This window comes from Muntiacus reevesi, chromosome 2, assembly GCF_963930625.1.
Source record: "Muntiacus reevesi chromosome 2, mMunRee1.1, whole genome shotgun sequence".
Taxonomy (NCBI): Eukaryota; Metazoa; Chordata; class Mammalia; order Artiodactyla; family Cervidae; genus Muntiacus; species Muntiacus reevesi.
The window spans coordinates 46612806-46632295 of NC_089250.1; the positions used below are offsets into that span (position 1 = coordinate 46612806).

At 41.2% G+C, this 19490-nt stretch overlaps 1 protein-coding gene across 2 annotated transcripts in view; it reads right to left on the reverse strand.

Moving 5' to 3' along the window:
• The window catches only part of GPCPD1 (glycerophosphocholine phosphodiesterase 1), a 60815-nt gene extending 54699 nt beyond the window's left edge, over positions 1-6116 (reverse strand). Inside the window, exons 1-2 of one of the 2 annotated variants that reach the window (XM_065921466.1) lie at positions 5946-6116; positions 531-607 (exon numbers count right to left, since the gene is read on the reverse strand). In XM_065921466.1, coding sequence (XP_065777538.1) covers positions 531-579 — 49 coding nt within the window. In that variant the 5' untranslated portion in view covers positions 580-607; positions 5946-6116. The remainder of the gene's footprint in view (positions 1-530; positions 608-5945) is intronic. The other variant, XM_065921467.1, reaches the window with a different exon arrangement.
• Between the last annotated feature and the right edge of the window lie 13374 nt (positions 6117-19490).

Genomic DNA, 19490 nt, shown 5'->3' on the forward strand with positions numbered 1-19490 from the left:
TACACTAAAATTATTTCACACTGCTTTAGTAGACAGCAAAAAATACAATGAAGTTTTAAAAAATAGATGTTCAAGTAAGGAACAAATTTATCTTAGCCAAATATTTAACCAACTTTTCACACTAGAAACATTTCCATCATTTTCATGCAACTTAAAACCTCTCTTTACTGCTGAGGGCCCAAGTTCAATCTCTTGTCAGGGAACAACTAAGATCCCACAAGTTGTGGGTGTGACCAAAAAAAACATGGCTCAAATATCTTTATCCTATGCAAAATTCACAGCTTTCCTGAAAAATATGAGAATAAGACATTATTTGAGACAGCTTTTTGTTTTTTCCCTTGAGCTTACTATGCTCCAAGCACATTTCCGTTATCAGGCATGCCCTGAAGATACTTTCATCTAAAAATTAGAAAGATATTTAAAAAATAAATAAAAATTAGGTCCACTCTAGTAACAACTCTATATTTAAGATAATCCAGATAAGAAAAATGTAATATTTTAAAATGTTTAAAAGTAAAGCTTTACAATACCTGGTAAAAGAGTTCCTCTTATTTCAAAGGTAACCTGAGAAGGTGTCATTCTGATGAATATATTTTAGGATGTCGTGCTATAAAGAAAAAGATGACGTCATTTATAGTATATCTAGATAGCTACCACCAAGAAATAAGCTAAAAAGCACAAAACAAAAATGAAGATTTCAGAGACTTTACATAGAGAGAGATTGAATTATTTGGGAAGTCTTAGGGCCTAATGTTACAAACCTATTCTGTAAGAATGCATGGACCAGAAAAAACTTCAAAACAAGTGTGTCCAAGCTTTTTTTCTTAGAATTCAAGACTATCTTGTCACACAGTTACTCCTCTAATAAGCAGCTGTTTTGAACTCCACCTATCTTTCCTGACCAGGATCATGTTTACAGTGGAGGGAAATATACACACACACAACTACAGACAGAAAAAAGCTTGGCTCAAGAGTATTTTTACTTTAATTAAGAAAGTTCCAATTTTAATAACAAGAAAACAACCAAAGAACTTAAGCACCATCCACTGAAACAAACTGGCTATGTTTTGTAACAAGTTTGAGAATCTGCTTCTAAATGATCTGATGGCTTAAAAAAGACAAAACCCATTCCCCCACAAATCACTTTTCAAGTTTATTAACTACAGGGCCATCATTACTACAGTCTTGCAGTCTCAACTCTGCAATCTATTACCAAACCCTGTAGATATGAATTTATCTTACATACATGCTTTTCTAAGTTTAAACTTCTTTAAAAACTCAAGCCTCCTACTTATATTTTGTCTTCCAATCGCTTTCCAACAATACATTTTTATGTCAATTAGAATGTTTCTCGCATCCCTGGCTTAGAATCGCTTCCATTATTTTACAGAAATCTAAACCCCTAAGCTCTTGGTGTCCTTTACTCCTTTAGCCACATCTTCGCTCCAGCTTGCTTTCAATTTCTTTGCTGTTTTTCCCAGCCTAACCAACTTATTCACCTTACCATCTTTTAAGTACTTTAGATAAGAAATTTTTAAAGATTTTAATGTACATCAATTCTTAGGCAGTTTAGAGAATTTAAATACAGAAAGAACACATACTCCACACAAAAGGCCACATCATATTTTACATAACCTATCCCAACACCTCCAATAAAACTTTTGTACCCTCAATCCATCAATGTTCCTAAAAGAACTCCAATGTCTTTATGTCATTTCCATTAATTTTCCAGCTTAAATATTATTTGCATTTACACATTTTATTCCAAAAAAATCCTGAAGTACCTTTCTCAGCTATTCTTCCATTTTTGCTATGCTCCGTTCCCCTCCCTATGAACACATGCACAACTCCACAATGGTCATTTAATGAACACTAACTCCGGGAGTTTGTGGTGGACAGGGAGGCCTGACGTGCTGCCACTCATGGGGTTGCAAGGAGTCGGACACGACTGAGCTGAACTGAACACCCACAGTTAACCACACTTTCAAGTCAAAGCAGATAGATCTAAAGCAGCAGTTGCCACTGGAAGCAATTTTGTCCTCTAAGGGTATCTGGCAATGTTAGGAGACATTTCTGGTTGCCACAACTGTGGGTGATGCTCCTGGCATCTAGTGGTAAAAGCTGGGAGTGCTGCTCAACACCATATAATGCATAGAACAGCTCTCCACAAATAATTATCCAGCTCCAAGTATCAAGAGGGCTAAGGATGAGGAATCTCTAATAACTAACCCTGGGGGCGCTGCAATGAAAATCAAGAGTCACTATGCATCATCTCACCTACATCAATTATAAAATGTAAATACAGTAAATAATCAAGTGAAGTGAAAGTCGCTTAGTCGTGTCGGACTCTTGGCGACAACACAGACTAGCCCGTCAGGCTCCTCTGTCCATGGAATTCTCCACGCTAGGAGTGGGTAGCTGTTCCCTTCTCCAGGGGATCCTCCCAACCCAGGGATCGAATCCAGGTCTCCCACATTGCAGGCAGGTTCTTTACCATCTAAGCAACCAGGAACACCATCAGTCAACGTGGTTTCACGTCATTTGGCTCAAGAAATCCCTATTTAGTAACTCCATTCAGTAAGAAAACCCAAGATTCCACACTGGAGGGGAAAAAAGCCTGTCCCTGATCAAACCACATATGCTAATCTACCTTCTATGTCTAAGAGTAAACCTGATCTATTTAAAACATATATTAATACATCCAGTTTGAGCACAGCCAAATAATGTTTTAAATCTAAAATGAGTTTTAGATTGTTACCCGCCATTTAACCTATATAACCCAAATAACCTTCATTTGATACGAATCTGAGTATAACCCTAAGAATAGAATGATTTCCTTTCCTAATAAATAAATGATTCATTGAAGCACTGCAATCTACTTTTAATTTATCTATCTTACATTTATCTACATCAATCATATCAAGCAGAAACCTTAAGGCTATATAAAAAACTAGGCTTTTTAAGTTACTGAATTGAGACAAAGCAAAAAACTCTATCATCCAGCAAACTGCTGAATAACCAATCTCAACATATAACCTGAACTTTCACCCAATGCTCACTGCCACAATTACTAAGAACAATCTCATGTATATAATTAAAAACTGGTACTTGATTATTTGTTGATCAATTTTAAGTAACTGTTTTAACCAATTTTAGGGAAACAGATGTAATTATTCCTATGTATTAAAATCAACACCTAGTAAAAAAAAAAATCTCTGAATTTCTACTGCATTAAATTTTATGAAAAGGGAATTAGCTGATTCCAGTTGAGCCTCTCATTATTAAGGTTGCTTGTAAGAGTGGCTATAGCAACTTGGCTGGAAACAGCTGCAGTTTACATTATGTACTATATACCAAAGCTGCATGCACAAGCACAAAATTAACCCCGCCCCTCCAAAAAAAACCTCACCGGGTGTGAACAAAGCATCATCTCCAACTTGGATTGCCAAAAGTCATATAATCTGTTTAAGTTCCACTCCCCGCAATGCCCAAATTTAAGGCCATTCCAAACAAAAGCCTGCAGAGCTGCTCCTACAGCAGTTTACTTCATGGTGGACAGAGGCCAAAATTCTGGTGCAGGACTGAAGTGTACCATTTTGGCACCCTGCTACCAAAGTAAAATATTGTTTTGTTATGGAACAAAAAATTTACACAACCAACATTTCCTCTTCTTCTAAACATGCAAAGGAAACCTAAACTTGAACAGGGACAGGTCTTCTAGATACATACAACAAGAATAAGATGGAAAATGCTAGTCATTTTATATACATGAGCTGACTGAATATGTAATTTAACTAATTCACCTATACCCTCAAGTACAAAACATGCTTCCTGAGATATGTTTTTGCTTTGGTTTTAAACATAACCTCCATTTTTTGCTTTCTGAAGTTTAAGTATTAAACAGCATTCTCATCTGAGACTTTGAGTTGCATTTAACACTATTTTAACACTTTTTTAAGGACTCGAATAAATTTGCAAAATGACACTGTAATTTACATTTTAAAAATACTTCAAAAATACTACCTGGCAAAGTAAGTTTTACTTTATTCTTTTTATCAAATAAACTATCCTAACATATTCCTTTACTGGCTTGCCAGCTTAGGGAACAAAAGAGATTTAAACAAACAGAGGTACAATTTAGAACTAAACTGAAGTCACAGGTATTTTCAGCAAAATTGTGTTTTTTTCCTAGCCAAAAAAGACGTATTTCACTGTTTTCCTTCAAATATTTTTTCAAAGAAAAAAGCTGTTTCCAATTCTCTAGGCTCCAACAGCTTTGCCTCCTCAGTGCATATTAGAAAGCAATATATGAAATGCCTATACTTTCCTGAGCTAACTTCTGCTCATCCTGGTGGAGGATCATTATGATCCCCCTCTAGTCCAACCCCAGTATACTGAGTCAATACTTTAATCAAGTGTACATAGACATGATGGGTTTTTATTAAGAAAGCAGTTCTGAAGATTTCATTAAGCCAGTAAACTCATCAATCATCTTTCTACACAATGCCAGAAAACCATTCCAAATTTTTTTCATTACATCTAGATATTATTTTCATATATATTTTTTTTTCCTGGTTAAGTTATACACAAAGACTTGATTCATCAACTTACTTTTGTACATACCAAATTTTACTCGCTCTGCCACTGAAATATCCTTTGTGGTTACTATTTCAGTCGAACTTTCCCTGGTGGCTCAGAGGTTAAAGTGTCTGCCTGCAATGCGGGAGACCCAGGTTCGATCCCTGGATCAGGAAGATTCCCCTGGAGAAGGAAATGGCAACCCACTCCAGTATTCTTGCCTGGAGAATCCCACGGACGGAGGAGCCTGGTGGGCTACAGTCCACAGGGTCGCAAAGAGTCGGACACGACTGAGCGATTTCACTTCCTAATCTCATCTTGTCTAGAGTATTAGTTCTCGCTAGTGATGTGAAGAACGGACCGAACCATGAAGTTTTACCTGTTTGTTTTACCTTATGTTACTTACTTGTACCCAGAATGTTAGGCGTTGGAAAAAGGACTGATAGCTTGTATTTATTTCTGTTAAGCCACAACTATCAGAAATGTAGCAAGGTGGGGCGGGGAGGGGAGAAGGGGTCGGGAGGGGAGTAGTGGATAGAAATTGAGCAGAAATAGGAAGGGCAACAGAAAAGTATGAAGAAAACATCAAGCCCAAACATCCAACCAGTTCCTCTATGTGTTACATCAGACTAGACCGCTGTCTCAATGGTGAAAGATCTCCACACTTCGTGACTGAATTCATGATTCATGCCTGATTTCCTTTAAATCCGGGCGAGGGGGAAAGAGGGGGGTCGATGAACTAGGTTTTCTACCACAAGGTAATCTTTAGAGCTTGGAAAAAGTAGAGCTTTAGAAAAAGGGGCAGCTGTCTTAAAATTGTATCAAGGGCACTGATGTCTATTACTAGAACCTTTTCCTAAAAGAGTAAGGCACTTCGGTTTCTTGGAATAACTGAATTATACAAGCACGCCCTAGACTACTTGGATAAGCAATTTCAGAAAAGCAGCAGTTGTCAAAACACTACGAATTACTTATGGATGAAGTCAGAGACTGGCGGTGAGCGAGTTCTGCTGCATTTACGTTTCTTCGTTCCCTAAATGGTTCTTCCAATACTTAGGTGGTTTCATCCTCTATGCATTCTGGTATTACCGAAAACGCTACAGAATTTTCATACGGGAACTAAGCACTAGGCAGCACTGCGTAATCGCGGCAGCAAACGATAAATACAATAAACATGTGTAACCCACCGACTTACAGGAGCAAACCGCCAGGCCGCTGTTCCCGGACCGGCTGCCCGTCTGGGGTGGGGGATCCTGCCCACAACTCGCCCCCCGCCCCGCCGCGTAGCCCTGACAGCTCGGGAGCCACGTGAGCTACCGCCACGGCCCCCGCACCGAGCGCCCAGCCCGCCCGGCCTCCCACCTCACCTGCTGGGTCCACGGGTCAGCGTCACCACCGACGCCGCGCCCGACAGCCAGTGTCGCAGGCCGAGGTGCCGGGTGCCGGCCGTCAGCACCTCGCCAGCGCTCCCTCAGGCAGCCCGCAGCCGCACCAAGCTACAGGAAGCGGCTCCGCTCAAACCGGTTTCAGCTGCTCCAGACCAAACCGCCAGGCCACCTCGCGGGGCGGGGCCTGAGGAGCGGCGAGGCGGAGCCTGACGTCACGCCCGGCGCCCTCCGGGCCAATGGATGGCCGCACGTTGGGGGCCGCACGTTGGGGGCGGGCCCGCGCGATTCTGGCAAGGGCTGGCTTCAGTGACTGAGGGCTCCTGGGCATTCCAGGGGTTCCCCGCGTGGGCTTTTTCGCCTGGCCGGGACCGGCGGCAGAAGCCTGGCCTGGGTTCTTTTTTTTTTTCTTTCTATTTTTATTTTTATTTTTTTTTCTGGCCTGGGTTCTTAGACACCTACCTTGGTCCCCTAAGTCGTCCTGGGACAAATTAGAATGAAAAGGTGGAGCTGAGATCCTGAATTGCGTCTTTTGTCCCATTGGAAAGCGAGGGAGATTAACAAGCCTAACATTCCGTGGAAACTTCTATTTCGTTACAAAATGAAAAGCGCACTTGGACCAAATCTTTAGGGTTAAGGAGAGTTGAGAGACCTAAGATTGTTGAGAGTTTATACCTTCCTTATGCAAAGGATGGGGTTCATTCTGGCAGTGTCACATGGTGGTTATTATCACAGTTGCCCTCTGGAGATCCCGTCAGACCTGCCTATTCCAATTGCTTTTAAGGGCTTCCCAGGTGCAATCATAAAGAATTCTGCCTGCCGATGCAGAAGACGGCAAGAAAAGGGGTTCGATGCCTGAGTTGGGAAGATCCCCTGGAGAAGGAAGTGACAACTCACTCCAGAATTGTCTGGGAAATCTCATAGACGGAGGAGCCTCGCATTTTTACAGTTCATGGTATCTGCAAAAGAGTGAGGCACAGTTTAGCGACTCAGGAACAACAACGTCAATCGGCACGAATTGCGTGTAACAAGACCCAGGTTATTCATATGTAAAGTAAAGCTTGAAGCTAGAAAGATCTCTGCAAAACCCGTAGTCATTTATTTTTTGGGGTGGGGGGTGGGGTGGGGGGGAAGAACCTTACCAAGAAGAAGAAGGAAAAAAAAAAAAAAAAAAAAACGGTAAGGTTTACTCTCTCCTTTGATGGTTCCAGAAAAATTAATCAGCCAACTTAAACTATTGCTTTCCAGTTTTCAAGGTTAACTGCTGGTTTACCCGTAATAAAAAATTGCTATCAGATTTCATTTAAAACGAGTGAGATTCCAACTCGAACATTTCATAATTCTATTGCAATATGATAATGTATTTGTAGTTATATTTAAAATTGAGTAAGATATGAAAAATATCTTAAGATGTGAAAAAAGGACTCAAGAGCTAGCTTGAGCTGCAAATTGGTTAAAGAAAAAAGAAAGTGAAGTCACTCAGTCGTGTCCAACTGTTTGGGACCCGTGGACTGTAGCCTACCAGGCTCCTCTCTTCATGGGATTCTCCAGGCAAGAATACTGGAGTGGGTTACCATTTCCTTCTCCAGGGGATTTTCCCAACCCAGGGATACTGGAATGGGTTACCATTTCCTTCTCCAGGGGATTTTCCCAACCCAGGGATCGAACCTGGGTCTCCCACATTGCAGGCAGATACTTTAACCTCTGAGCCACCAGGGAAGCATATTGGTTAGAATGATCCTATTAAACAGGCATTTGGGTTAGAGGCGCTCTAGCTCTTAGACAGCTCCTAGTTTTATAAGTCGGATTTTATAAATAGATATATTTGTTAATAAAATAAAATTTTATATATCGGGTGATTGCATTTGATATTTGATCTTGGATTAGCTCCCAGAGCATTTCTGACTGTTATCTAGTCAGTTAATAAATAATTTCTAAGTGCCTGCTTAGTGCAAGACACAAGATGCAATGATTTCTTGATGTTACTAGTTTTAGTCACAATTTTCTTAAGGAAATAAAATGTCTTCCTGATTATGTACTTTTATCCGCTAAAGTCCACTGTTAACATTTCCTAATACCTTAGAGTTTATTTCATTCCTCTGCTGTTAGTCATACTTCAGTGATGAATTTCTTTCATATGTTTGCTTTTTTTTAAATGTTTATACTAGATCTTTTTTTTACTGTAATCACTATTTAATCAAGCTATTACTTGCCTAATGTTTATAGTTCAAGTTGATGGGTCGAAACCATGCTTTTTCCCTAAGTCCTATTGAAATCACAGAAGAATTACACATATTTGAAAATCACCATCAGTGGGCCAGAAATTGAGGAATTTCTAGAAGATTCAAAACAAGCCAGCAGCATTGGATAACTGAAAAACTGAGAACAGAGAAACGTGGATCTGCAAAGGGAAAGAAGGGACTCCTGGAGCTGCCACTTTACACAGTCTTGCTTGAAAACTCTTATAATAATTCAAAATATTTTAAATTATATCATATATGCCTTGTTATGATTGCTATATTAAAGTAAAATATAAACAATACATTCCTTCCTCCTACTTCTGTGGAATGTTATAACTTTTGCAAGAAATGTTTAATGAGATTAACTTGGATCTTACCTCATTTAAAATATTTAATGTTATCTTATTTGATTAAATAATGAAACATATTAACTCATTCATCCAAAATCAGCTGCGTGATCTCTGTTTGTCTTTCATGTATTAACGATGGTAGTAGCATTGGTGGAAAATATTCTAGCCTTAGGTCCCAGACTTGAACTTAAATCCTACTCCTCACTATCTGTGATTGAATATAAATCTTTGGAAAAATTTTTAATCGATGAACTTAAATATATTTATTTATTTTTTTGCTCTGGGTCTTAGCTGTGGTACTAGGGATCTTCAGTTGCATCACGGGGGTGGAATCTGGTTCCCTAAGGGGGGATTGAACCCAGGTCCCCTGCACTGGGAGTGCAGAGTCTTAGCCACTGGGCCACCAGGAAGATGTCCTCAAATTGATGAATTATGAGGCTTTCTTTCTGGACAAAACGATTAAGCCCATTTCCTTTCTTACTTAAATTTTGTAGAGGTGTTGCAGGAAGGAACCCAATTCTGACTCCATGTTGGAAACTATTTTTTTTTTTACTTCCTTTTATTATTATAATCATACTCAATTGCTTGCTTGGAGGACCCTCCCCATCTGCTTGACTGTAAACTAAAGTGACTTTGTTCAGCTCCTGGACAGATAAGTTTGTCCCTGCCCACCTGTGATTAGAAGAAACACACCCCTTCTGAAGGCTGGCCACTCCCTTGGAGATGTTTTGCAAGACTGAAGACCCTTCCACTTTATTTCCCCCTCTGCATTTCCCTCTCTATTCTGCCTTTTGACTGTAGTTCCTCATTGCTTCTTTCTCTCCAGTCTATAAGAGAACCTGGCACCTAGAATCACATAAATTGGTTATTTTGAGGCTCTAGCTTGCCACCTTCTCGATCTGCCAGCTCCCCATTTAAAGTCTCTCCCTTACCTCAATCAGGGCTTCCCTGGTAGCTCAGACGGTAAAGCATCTGCCTGCAATGCAGGAGACCTGGGTTTGATCCCTGGGTCAGAAAGATTCCCTGGAGAAGGGAATGGCAACCCACTCCAGTATTCTTGCCTGGAGAATCCCATGGATGGAGGAGCCTGTTAGGCTATAGTCCACAGGGTCACAAAGACTGTGGACACAACTGAGCAACTTCACTTTCTTTACCTCAACACCTCGACTCTTGGATTCATTGGCCTGTCATGTGGCAAGTAGAGTGAGCCTGGACTCGGTAATAGAGGTAGAAGTAAGTTGTTGCTAGTTTCATGGTTATTTTATTGAAATTGCCTTTGTTGGGTTCAGGGTTTTTTCAAATTAACTTTTAGCTGTGCTGAGTTTCTCTAATGGCAGGGGGTGGGTAGCATGGAGACCTCCTCTTCTTTAAGGTGTGCAAGCTTCTCACTGCAGTGGCTTCTCCTGTTGCAGAGCATGGGCTCTAGTTGCACAGGTTCAGTATTCGTGGTGCAGGGTCTTAGTTGACCCTCAGCATGTGGGATCTTCCCAAATCAGGGATCAAACCCATGACCCCTACCTTCTTAACCACTGAAGCACCAGAGAAATCCCAGGTTCAGGTTTTTCATATAAATTTTACTACAAAAAAAAAAGTTTTATGTTAATACCAGTTTTTTTTAACCAACTGTAGCATCTACTTTTGTGGCCACTATTTTACCAAGTCTAATTTTGCAAGCCTTTATTTTTATCACAAAGTGTTGATTCCTCCAACAATGGACTTCCCTGATGGCTCAGACTACAAAGAATCTGCCAGCAATGCAGGAGATCCAGGTTTGATCCCTGGGTTGGGAAGATCACTGGAGAAGGGAATGGGAATAGCTACCCACTCCAGTATTCTTGCCTAGAGAGTTCTGTGGACAAAGGAGCTGGTTCAGTCCATGAGGTTGCAAAGAGTCAGATGGGATTGCAAAAAGTCAGACACTCATGAGCAACTAATGTACGCCTATACACCTTTGGTAATTTTAACTAATCAGCTTTGTTTTGTGCTGAGTCTTATCCCAGAAATATTCATTATTATGTGGATAAAAGATCATTTGGGAACTTCCCTGCTGGTCCAGTAGTTAAGACAGGGGACACAGGTTCAATCCCTGGTCAGGGAACTAAGATCCCACATGCCTTGGAGCAACTAACTTCACACACTGAAACTACTGAAGTCCACACTCCAGAGACCGTTCGCCACAACTAGAGAGAGTCCATGCACCACAACAAAAGATTCACATGATGCAATGAAGATCCTTTGCACAACAACTAAGACTTCACCTGCATGTGTGCCTGCTAAGTTGCTTCCTACTTCCGACTTGATGCAACACTGTGAACGAAGCCTGCCAGGCTCCTCGGTCCATGGGATTTTCCAGGCAAGAATACTGGAGTAGGTTGCTATGCCCTCCTCCAGGGGACCTTTGACACAGCCTAATTAATTAATTTTTTAAAAAGAGTGATCATTCGTACTTACCCCTTGATCAACCCGTGTAAATATTTTGAATATCTCCTGAGATATTCCACAGTCTTTCTACTGTCAGAATCTTTTACAGATTCAAAAGGCTATCAATTTCGTGTTTCATTCACCTCACAGGTGGCCCTGTCCCTCGAGGTTAAGGGCCATGCCTTTCATTCCGTCTGTATGAGTCCATGAGCAATTCCCAAGTTATAGAAGCCCCTACTAATTCTTTAGCAGTGGCCACAAGACTGGTAAAGGTCAGTTTTCATTCTAACCCCAAAGAAAGGCAATGCCAAAGAATGTTCAAACTGCCACACAATTGCCCTCATCTCATACTCTAGGAAAACAATGCTCAAAATTCTCCAAGCAAGGCTTCAACAGTACGTGAACCATGAACTTCCAGATGTTCAAGCTGGATTTAGAGAAGGCAGAGGAACCAGAAATCAAATTGCCAACATCCATTGGATCATCGGAAAAGCAACAGAGTTCCAGAAAAACATCTACTTCTGCTTTATTGACTACACCAAACCCTTTGACTGAGTGGATCACAACAAACTGTGGAAAATTCTTCAAGAGATGGGAATACCAGACCACCTTACCTGCTTGCTGAGACATCTGTATGCAGATCAAGAAGCAATAGTTAGAACTGGACATGGAACAACAGACTGGTTCCAAATTGGGCAAGGAATATGTCAAGGCTATATATTGTCACCCTGCTTATTTAACTTATATGCAGAGTACATCAGGCGAAATGCCAGACTGGATGAAGCACAAGCTGGAATCAAGATTGCTGGGAGAAATATCAATAACCTCAGACACACAGATGACACCAACCTTATGGCAGAAAGCGAAGAACTAAAGAGCCCCTTGATGAAAGTGAAAGAGGAGAGTGAAAAAGTTGGCTTAAAACTCAATATTCACAAAACTAAGATCATGGCATCTTGTCCTATGCTTCGTGGCAAATAGATGGAGAAACAATGGAAACAGTGAGAGAGTCTATTTTCTTGGGCTCCAAAATCATCACAGATGGTGACTCCAACCATGAAATAAAAGACACTTGCTCCTTGGAAGAAAAGCTATGATCAACCTAGATAGCATGTTAAGAAGAGAGACATTATTTTGCCAACAAAGGTGCATCCAGTCAAAGCTATGGTTTTTCCAGTAGTCATGTATGGATGTGAGAGTTGGACCATAAAGAAGGCTGAGCACAGAAGAATTGGTGCTTTTGAACTGTGGTGTTGAAGACGGTTCCCTTGGACTGCAAGGAGATCCAACCAGTTCATCCTAAAGGAAATCAGTCCTGAATATTCATTGGAAGGACTGATGCCGAAGCTCCAATACTTTGGCCACCTGATAGAAAAAACTGACTCGTTGGAAACCACCTTGAAGTTGGGAAAGATTGAGGGCAGGAGGAGAAGGGGATGACAGGATGAGTTGGTTGGATAGCATCACCGATTCAATGAATATGAGTTTGAGGAAGCTTCGGGAGTTGGTGATGGACAGGGAAGCCTGGCGTGCTATAGTCCATGGAGTCGCAAAGACTTGGACACGACTGAGCAACTGAACTGAACTGACTAATTCTTCATAAAAATGACACAATTGCTAAAGTTTGTTCTTGTTGTTAATTTTTTTTTTTTTCATATAAAGATCAATTCTATATGGAGGGAACCAAAGGAACTGATGATTTCCAAAATTTTTTAAGTGCTGCATATGTGAACCTTTAAACCAATTTCAAATTGGCTGCTGCTTTTCTGGTCCATGCTTTCCAAGCTCTCAGTTGTACCACCATATCGAAATGTCTGTAGCACCTAAGATTCAGAAGGTTAGCTCAAAATATCTTTGACCTGTTTCTTCATCAGTGAAGTAGAAATTTAAATACCATAGGTTATTTCAAATGAAGCTGGAGAAGGCACCCAGCCTCTGACACAGTACCTGTTGCTACCTAATGACTATGTCCCTTCTGAAAGTGAAGTCGCTTAGCCCATGTCCGACTCTTTGAGACCCCATGGACTGTAGCCTACCAGGCTTCTCAGCCCATTTGTATTTTCCAGGCAAGAGTACTGGAGTGGGATGCCATTTCCTTCTCCAGGGGATCTTCCCGACCCAGGGATCAAAGCCAGGTCTCCCACACTATAGGCAGACACTTTACCTTCCCCCCTATACCTTCCCTGTACCTCAATTCCATGAAAGAACTACCAATTTCAACATACCTAAGAAGTTGATTGTAAGACAATACTAAGAATCAAAAAGTGCTGCCCTTTAAAATATGCCATAATATCTTCTTATATTTTCATTTTATTTAATGAAAGTGTTCTTTTATATCTATTTAGACACAAGTTTTATTAATATATCATTATTGTGCATATATGCATGAAAAGTGAAATAAAGTGCTTAATTCAGTTCAGTCGCTCAGTCATGTCTTTGCAAATCAGTCCATGGAGTCTTTGTGCTGCCATGGACTGCAGCACACCAGGCTTCCCTATCCATCACTAACTCCCAGAGCTTCCTCAAACTCATGTCCATCGAGTTGGTGATGCCATCCAACCATCTTATCCTCTGTCATCCCCTTTACCTCCTGCCTTCAATCTTTCCCAACTTCAGGGTCTTTTCCAAGGAGTCGGTTCTGCACATCAGGTGGCCAAAGTATTGAAGCTTCAGCTTCAGCATCAGTCCTTCCAATGAACATTCAGGACTGATTTCTTTTAGGATGGACTGGTTGGATCTCCTTGCAGTCCAAGGAACTCTCAAGAGTCTTCTGCAACATCACAGTGCAAAAGCATCAATTCTTCGGTGCTCAGCTTTCTTTATAGTCCAACTCTCACATCCATACATGACTACTGGAGAAACCATAGCTTTGACTAGATGGACCTTTGTTGGCAAAGTAATGTCTGTTTTTTAATATGCTGTCTAGGTTGGTCTTAGCTTTTCTTTCAAGGAGCAAGCGTCTTTTAATTTCATGGTTGCAGTCACCATCTCCGGTGGTTTTGGAGCCCAAGAAAAGAAAGTCTCTCACTGTTCCCACTGTTTCCTCACCTATTTGCCATGAAGTGATGGGACCAGATGCCATGATCTTAGCTTTCTCAATGTTGAGTTTTAAGCCAACTTTTTCACTCTCCTCTTTCACTTTCATCAAGAGGTTCTTTAGTTCTTCTTTGCTTTCTGCTGTAAGGGTGGTATCATCTGCGTATCTGAGGTTATTGATATTTCTCCTGGTATTCCTGAAACATCTTCACATTTATAGTTCAACCATAAATAACATTGTAATGCCCTTGTTTTCAAAACAGTATTATCCAATAACATTAGTGACAACATTTTTTTTAAAGTGCTCAAATATGATCACCACGACCTAAGTCACTGATACCAATGGCCAAGTTTTGATGCCATTGCTAGTTTTGAGCCTAAGGGAAGCTATCAACAAAGGTCTACAGATAATAGTCTGGATTCCTACTCCATCTTCAAAGGTCTTCAGGGCAAACAACGACATTCAAGTGTGTCTAGAGGACAAATATGTCAGGGTTGCTCCTCCCTGGCCATCAGTGATTTCAGAGGTTAAATTTTTCAAAAGGGACAGTAGAATCAGTGGAATAAGGTAATGCCCAGCCTAATTCCCAGAATTGTGGAAATTATGCTAATAGTTTTGGTAGAGTACCATTACCCATTTAATTTCCCTATCACATTTTAAATGTATATAACCAAAAAGGGAGCACTTAAAAAAAAATGTTTTAAGTAAATGGAAGAATTATTTAGAAAGCTTTGTCAGTTGCTATATAGAGTCTCTTCCACAAAAAGGGAGAATAGAATAACAATTTTCTCATTTTGGTGAAACTGGATACAATGAAGCAGAACAATTAAATTATGGGCAGAGGACATAACATTTTTCCGACGAAGACCTACAGATTGGCCAACGAGAAAAGATGCTCCACGTCACTAACCATCAGGGAAATGCAAAACCACAATGAGCTATCGCATCATGCCTGTCAGAATGGCTATTATCAAAAAGACAAGAGACTAGAAGTCTTGGCTATGATATGGAAAACGGGAAACTCTTGTGCATTCCTTGGTGGGAATGTAAATTATTGGAAAACAGTATCGAGGCGCCTCAAAAATTAAAAATAGAACTACCATATGATCCAGCAATTCCACTTCTAGGTATTCACCTGAAGAAAACAAAAATACTAATTCAAAAAGATAAATGCACTCCTATGTTCACAAAAATGTATGCAATTGCCAAATCACTATGTATTACACCTGAACTAAGACTGTATTTCCATTTTTTTAATACACAAAATTTTATCAGAAAATACTGAACATTTTGTCTTCAGTCAGTTCCACTTATTACTATTTTCTTGTCTTTCCAAATGCCTCTGAGTCTTGTGCATTTTGCATTACAATGGATCCCCAAAAGAGTTCCCTTTACTGCTCAAACTGTTCCACAGTTGATGGGCTATCATTTTACCATTTTAGTGAAAATATTGATTGTCCACAAAATGAGCTGCTGTTTCAGGGCATATCCTTACTCTGAACAGCAACAAAAAACAACCACTATCAGCACTGCTACCACACTCAAGGGCCAAAAACCCAGCTGCTCAAGCCAGACTGGTGCCAGGCCAAAGAATGCTGGAGCCAGAGTCAGGAAGGCAAAGGTTTTTGGCACTGGTGGCACATCTATTCTGTGAATGATTTAGATGGGGAGATTAGCAGCAATAACCCTTCTCTCTGTTCTACTCTTGTTTTGCACCATACCTTTGTTATTTTACCTAAAAATGAAAACAAGACTGAGAACTAACACTTTATTGCTTTTATTTATTATATCCTTGTTTTGTACCCCTGTAATCCAGTCTTTTTCTCTCTAGATTTATTTAACTATCAGAATCTGCCTGCCAATGCAGGAGACCCAAGAGATGAGGATTCAATCCCTGGGTTGGGAAGATCCTCCAGAGGAGGAAATGGCAACCCACTCTGGTGTTTTTGCCTGGAAAATTCTATGGACAGAGGAGCCTGGCCATCTACAGTCCATGGGGCCACAAAGAGCCGGACATGACTGAGTGACTGAGCACACAGGCATTTTTTAAAAAAAAAACGGAATAAATGACCTTTATTTAATGCAAGTATTACATCTATGATTAATGGTTAGAAGACTCAGTTATAGTGTGTGTAGTCAACCAAAGTCCATCAGAAATGGAAATTGTCTCCCAAGTTATTTCATAACCCAGCCAACTATAGAAGTGAGCGTTAGTAACCTCAACTAATTAGTTCGTTTTAGAGATTTTTATTTTACTGGACTTGGAGAGAGGTTTCCTGTAGGCAGTTATTACAGAAAAGTTCTTTAGGAAATGACATCCTAGGCTGATAAAACTTATTAAAGTCAGTGATTACTTTTTAGGTCTCAGATTTCAAATCATAGACTAATTGAAACTGAGCAAGACCCTGTGGGGCCCTCCCAGGCACAAATCCTTCCACATTGCCTTTTCTCCTTTGCAGGAAACAGGCTTTACTTGGCCTCCTTGACCTTCCTTAATTTCCAAAGGGCAGATAAAAACAGTTGCTAATCAGAAAAGGGAAAAAAGTGAAAGTTAGTCACTCAGACGTGTCCAACTCTTTGTGACCCCATGGACGCTCACCAGGCTCCTCTGTCCATGGAATTCTCCAGGCAAGAATTCTCAAGTGGGTTGCCATTTCCTTTTCCAGGGGATCTTCCCAACCCAGCGATCAAACCCAGGTCACATGCATTGTGACAGACTATTTACTGACTGAGCCACCAGGGAAGCCTTAAGCAACCAGAAAAGGGAGGGATTGCAGAAAAAAAGGAGGGGCAGTCAAAGAAACAATAGTGTAGGCATGCGGCAGAATCCTGGCTCCTCCTCAAGGGGTATACATTACAATATATCTTTGAGCTCTTTTGCAGGAATTAAGGCCCCCACCCACCTTAAGAATCGCCTGCAATGCTGGAGTCTGCTAGCAGTGCAGGAGACCGGGGTTCGATTCCTGGGTCCCGAAGTCCCTGGAGAAGGAAATGGCTACCCACTCCAGTATTCTTGCCTGGAAAATCCCACGGACAGAGGAACCTGGCAAGCTACAGTCCATGGGGTCGTATGACTTAGCGACTAAACCACCACCAAGGTCCCCACCCAGGTGGAGGATGGGAACTTCAGGCTGAGCTCAAGATTCCTGGAACCACACCCTGTTACCTCACCACCAACCAATCAGAAGGAAGTCTGCACACAGTGTGTGATAACAAAGACTCTTGACACCTTCCCCCAAATAATTAACTTCCTCTTTCTCCCTTTAAAAAATTTTCATGGTTGACCAGAAACTTCAGAATTGGTTCTTGGACAAAAATTTGCTTTCTCCACAGGGTGCCAGCCCCCTGAATAAAGCAAGCTTTACTTTCCAACTAACACTCGTCTATTGACAAGGTGTTTTTTGCATATTGACTTTCAAGCAGCAAACAGCCTAATTTGAGTTCAGTAACATGGCCAAAGCAGGCATCCACTACCTAGGGCAAACAGCCAAATTCTTTTTGTAGGAGATTAAAACTCATCTTGGAAATTTTAAGAAATTCAGAGACCTAAGAATTCTGTAATAGCCAGAAATTTCTGTTTGTTTTCAAAATAGAGAAGCCTTCCTCTTTGTTTGCTTCATGTAAGGTTGGGGGGTGAAGGAGGAGGAAGGGGGAAGGCAAAGAAAGCAAAAGGGTAGATTTATTCTCATAGTCTACCTCTCAGGATTAAATTTCACCACCACCTCCATGGCTCTCCACGATTAGTGAATCCTACCTACCTCTAAAACTTTGTCTGTGACCCAAGCCACTCCCTTCCTTCCCAGTCATTCCAAAGGATTTAGACCTATATCAGTCTAGAACTTCGCCATCCTAAGTGTGGTCCTTGAACCAACAGCATTGGTATTCCAGTTCTGCCAAACCTGGAATCTGCATTTTAACAAGATTACTAGGTATTCAAAGTTGAACACAAAGGTTGAGAAGATCTGCTCCAAGAGACTCTTCTCCTCTACTTGTCCTCACCCCACCCACTTGAACCACTGTAAAATTAGCTCCAAGAAGTCATCAAATTATCTGTACTTATCTTGGAAACCTTTCCTTACAACCCTTTTCTTTGTTCCTGCTTTTTTCTTAGAGTTTGTGTGTGTGTGTGTGTGTGTGTGTTGAGGGGGTGGGTGTGATAAAAATTTACATGGGTAAATTTGCATAGACAATATCAACTGCATCTTTATTGGTATTGGTTTTTGGTTTTCAGTCTCCCCAGTCCCGACTAATTTGTGAAAGTGAAAGTCACTCAGTCATGTCCATGTCCAACTCTTTGCAACCCCATGGACTATACAGTCCATGGATTTCTCCAGGCCAGAATACTGGAGTGGGTAGCCTTTCCCTTCACCAGGGAATCTTCCCAACCCAGGGATCAAACCCAGGTCTCCCACATTGCAGGCGGATTCTTTACCAGCTAAGCCACAAGGGAGGCCCAAGAACACTGGAGGGGCAACTAATTTGTAAACTCCTTGAATTTACTGAATCTTATGTTATTCTCTTTTGAAGCCCAGTGTCTATAACTATGCCTATCAGATGTACTTGATAAGTTCTGTTGCCTGAGGGAATAAATAATTGACCTCTAAAGCCCATGATTTCTTGTAATTAATCTCAGCTACCAGAAGGGCCATCTAATCTTTACAGAAGTTTGGAGTGATTTCAGAATCACAAACTTTAATCTCACATGACTATTTTAAAAAATATTTCTTTCTTTATTTATTTGGCTGTGCTAGGTCTTCATTGCCACGCCTATGCTTTCTCTAGTTGTGGCAAGAGGAGGCGACTCTCTGGTTGTGGTGCATGGGCTTCTCATTGCGGTGGCTTCTGTTATTGCAGAGCATGTGTCCTAGGCGCTGGGGCTTAGATGTCCCTCGGCATATGGAATCTGCCTGGACCAGGATCAAACCCATGTGCCCTGAATTGGCAGGCAGATTCTTAAGCGCTGGACCACCAGGGAATTCCAAAGTTTGTTTAATTTTTTACTGTACTCCATGGCATGTGGGACCTTAGTTCCCCCACTGGGAATTGAACCCTTGCTCCCTGCTTTGGAAGGTGGAGTCTTAACCACTGGACCACTGGGGAAGTCCCTCACATGACTATTTGAATTTGGCACAGGGCTGAACACAATTATTCTAACAGATGCAACATCTCCTCATCCTGTTTCTAGTCCAAAGATACTGCCCTGAGCCAAAAGGAAGTGGTGGTGGTGTTTTAGTTGCTAAGTCATGTCTGACTCTTGCAACTGCATGGACTGTAGCCTGCCAGGCTCCTCTGTCCATGGGATTCTCCAGGCAAGAATATTGGAGTGGGTTGCCATTTCCTTCTCCAGCGGATCTTCCTGACCCAGGAATCGAACCCAGGTCTCCTGCATTGCAGGCTGATTCTTTACCAACTGAACTATGAGGAAAGCCCTAAGGAAGATGTCTGCCACCTAATTATGCCACCACAGGCTTATGCTCTG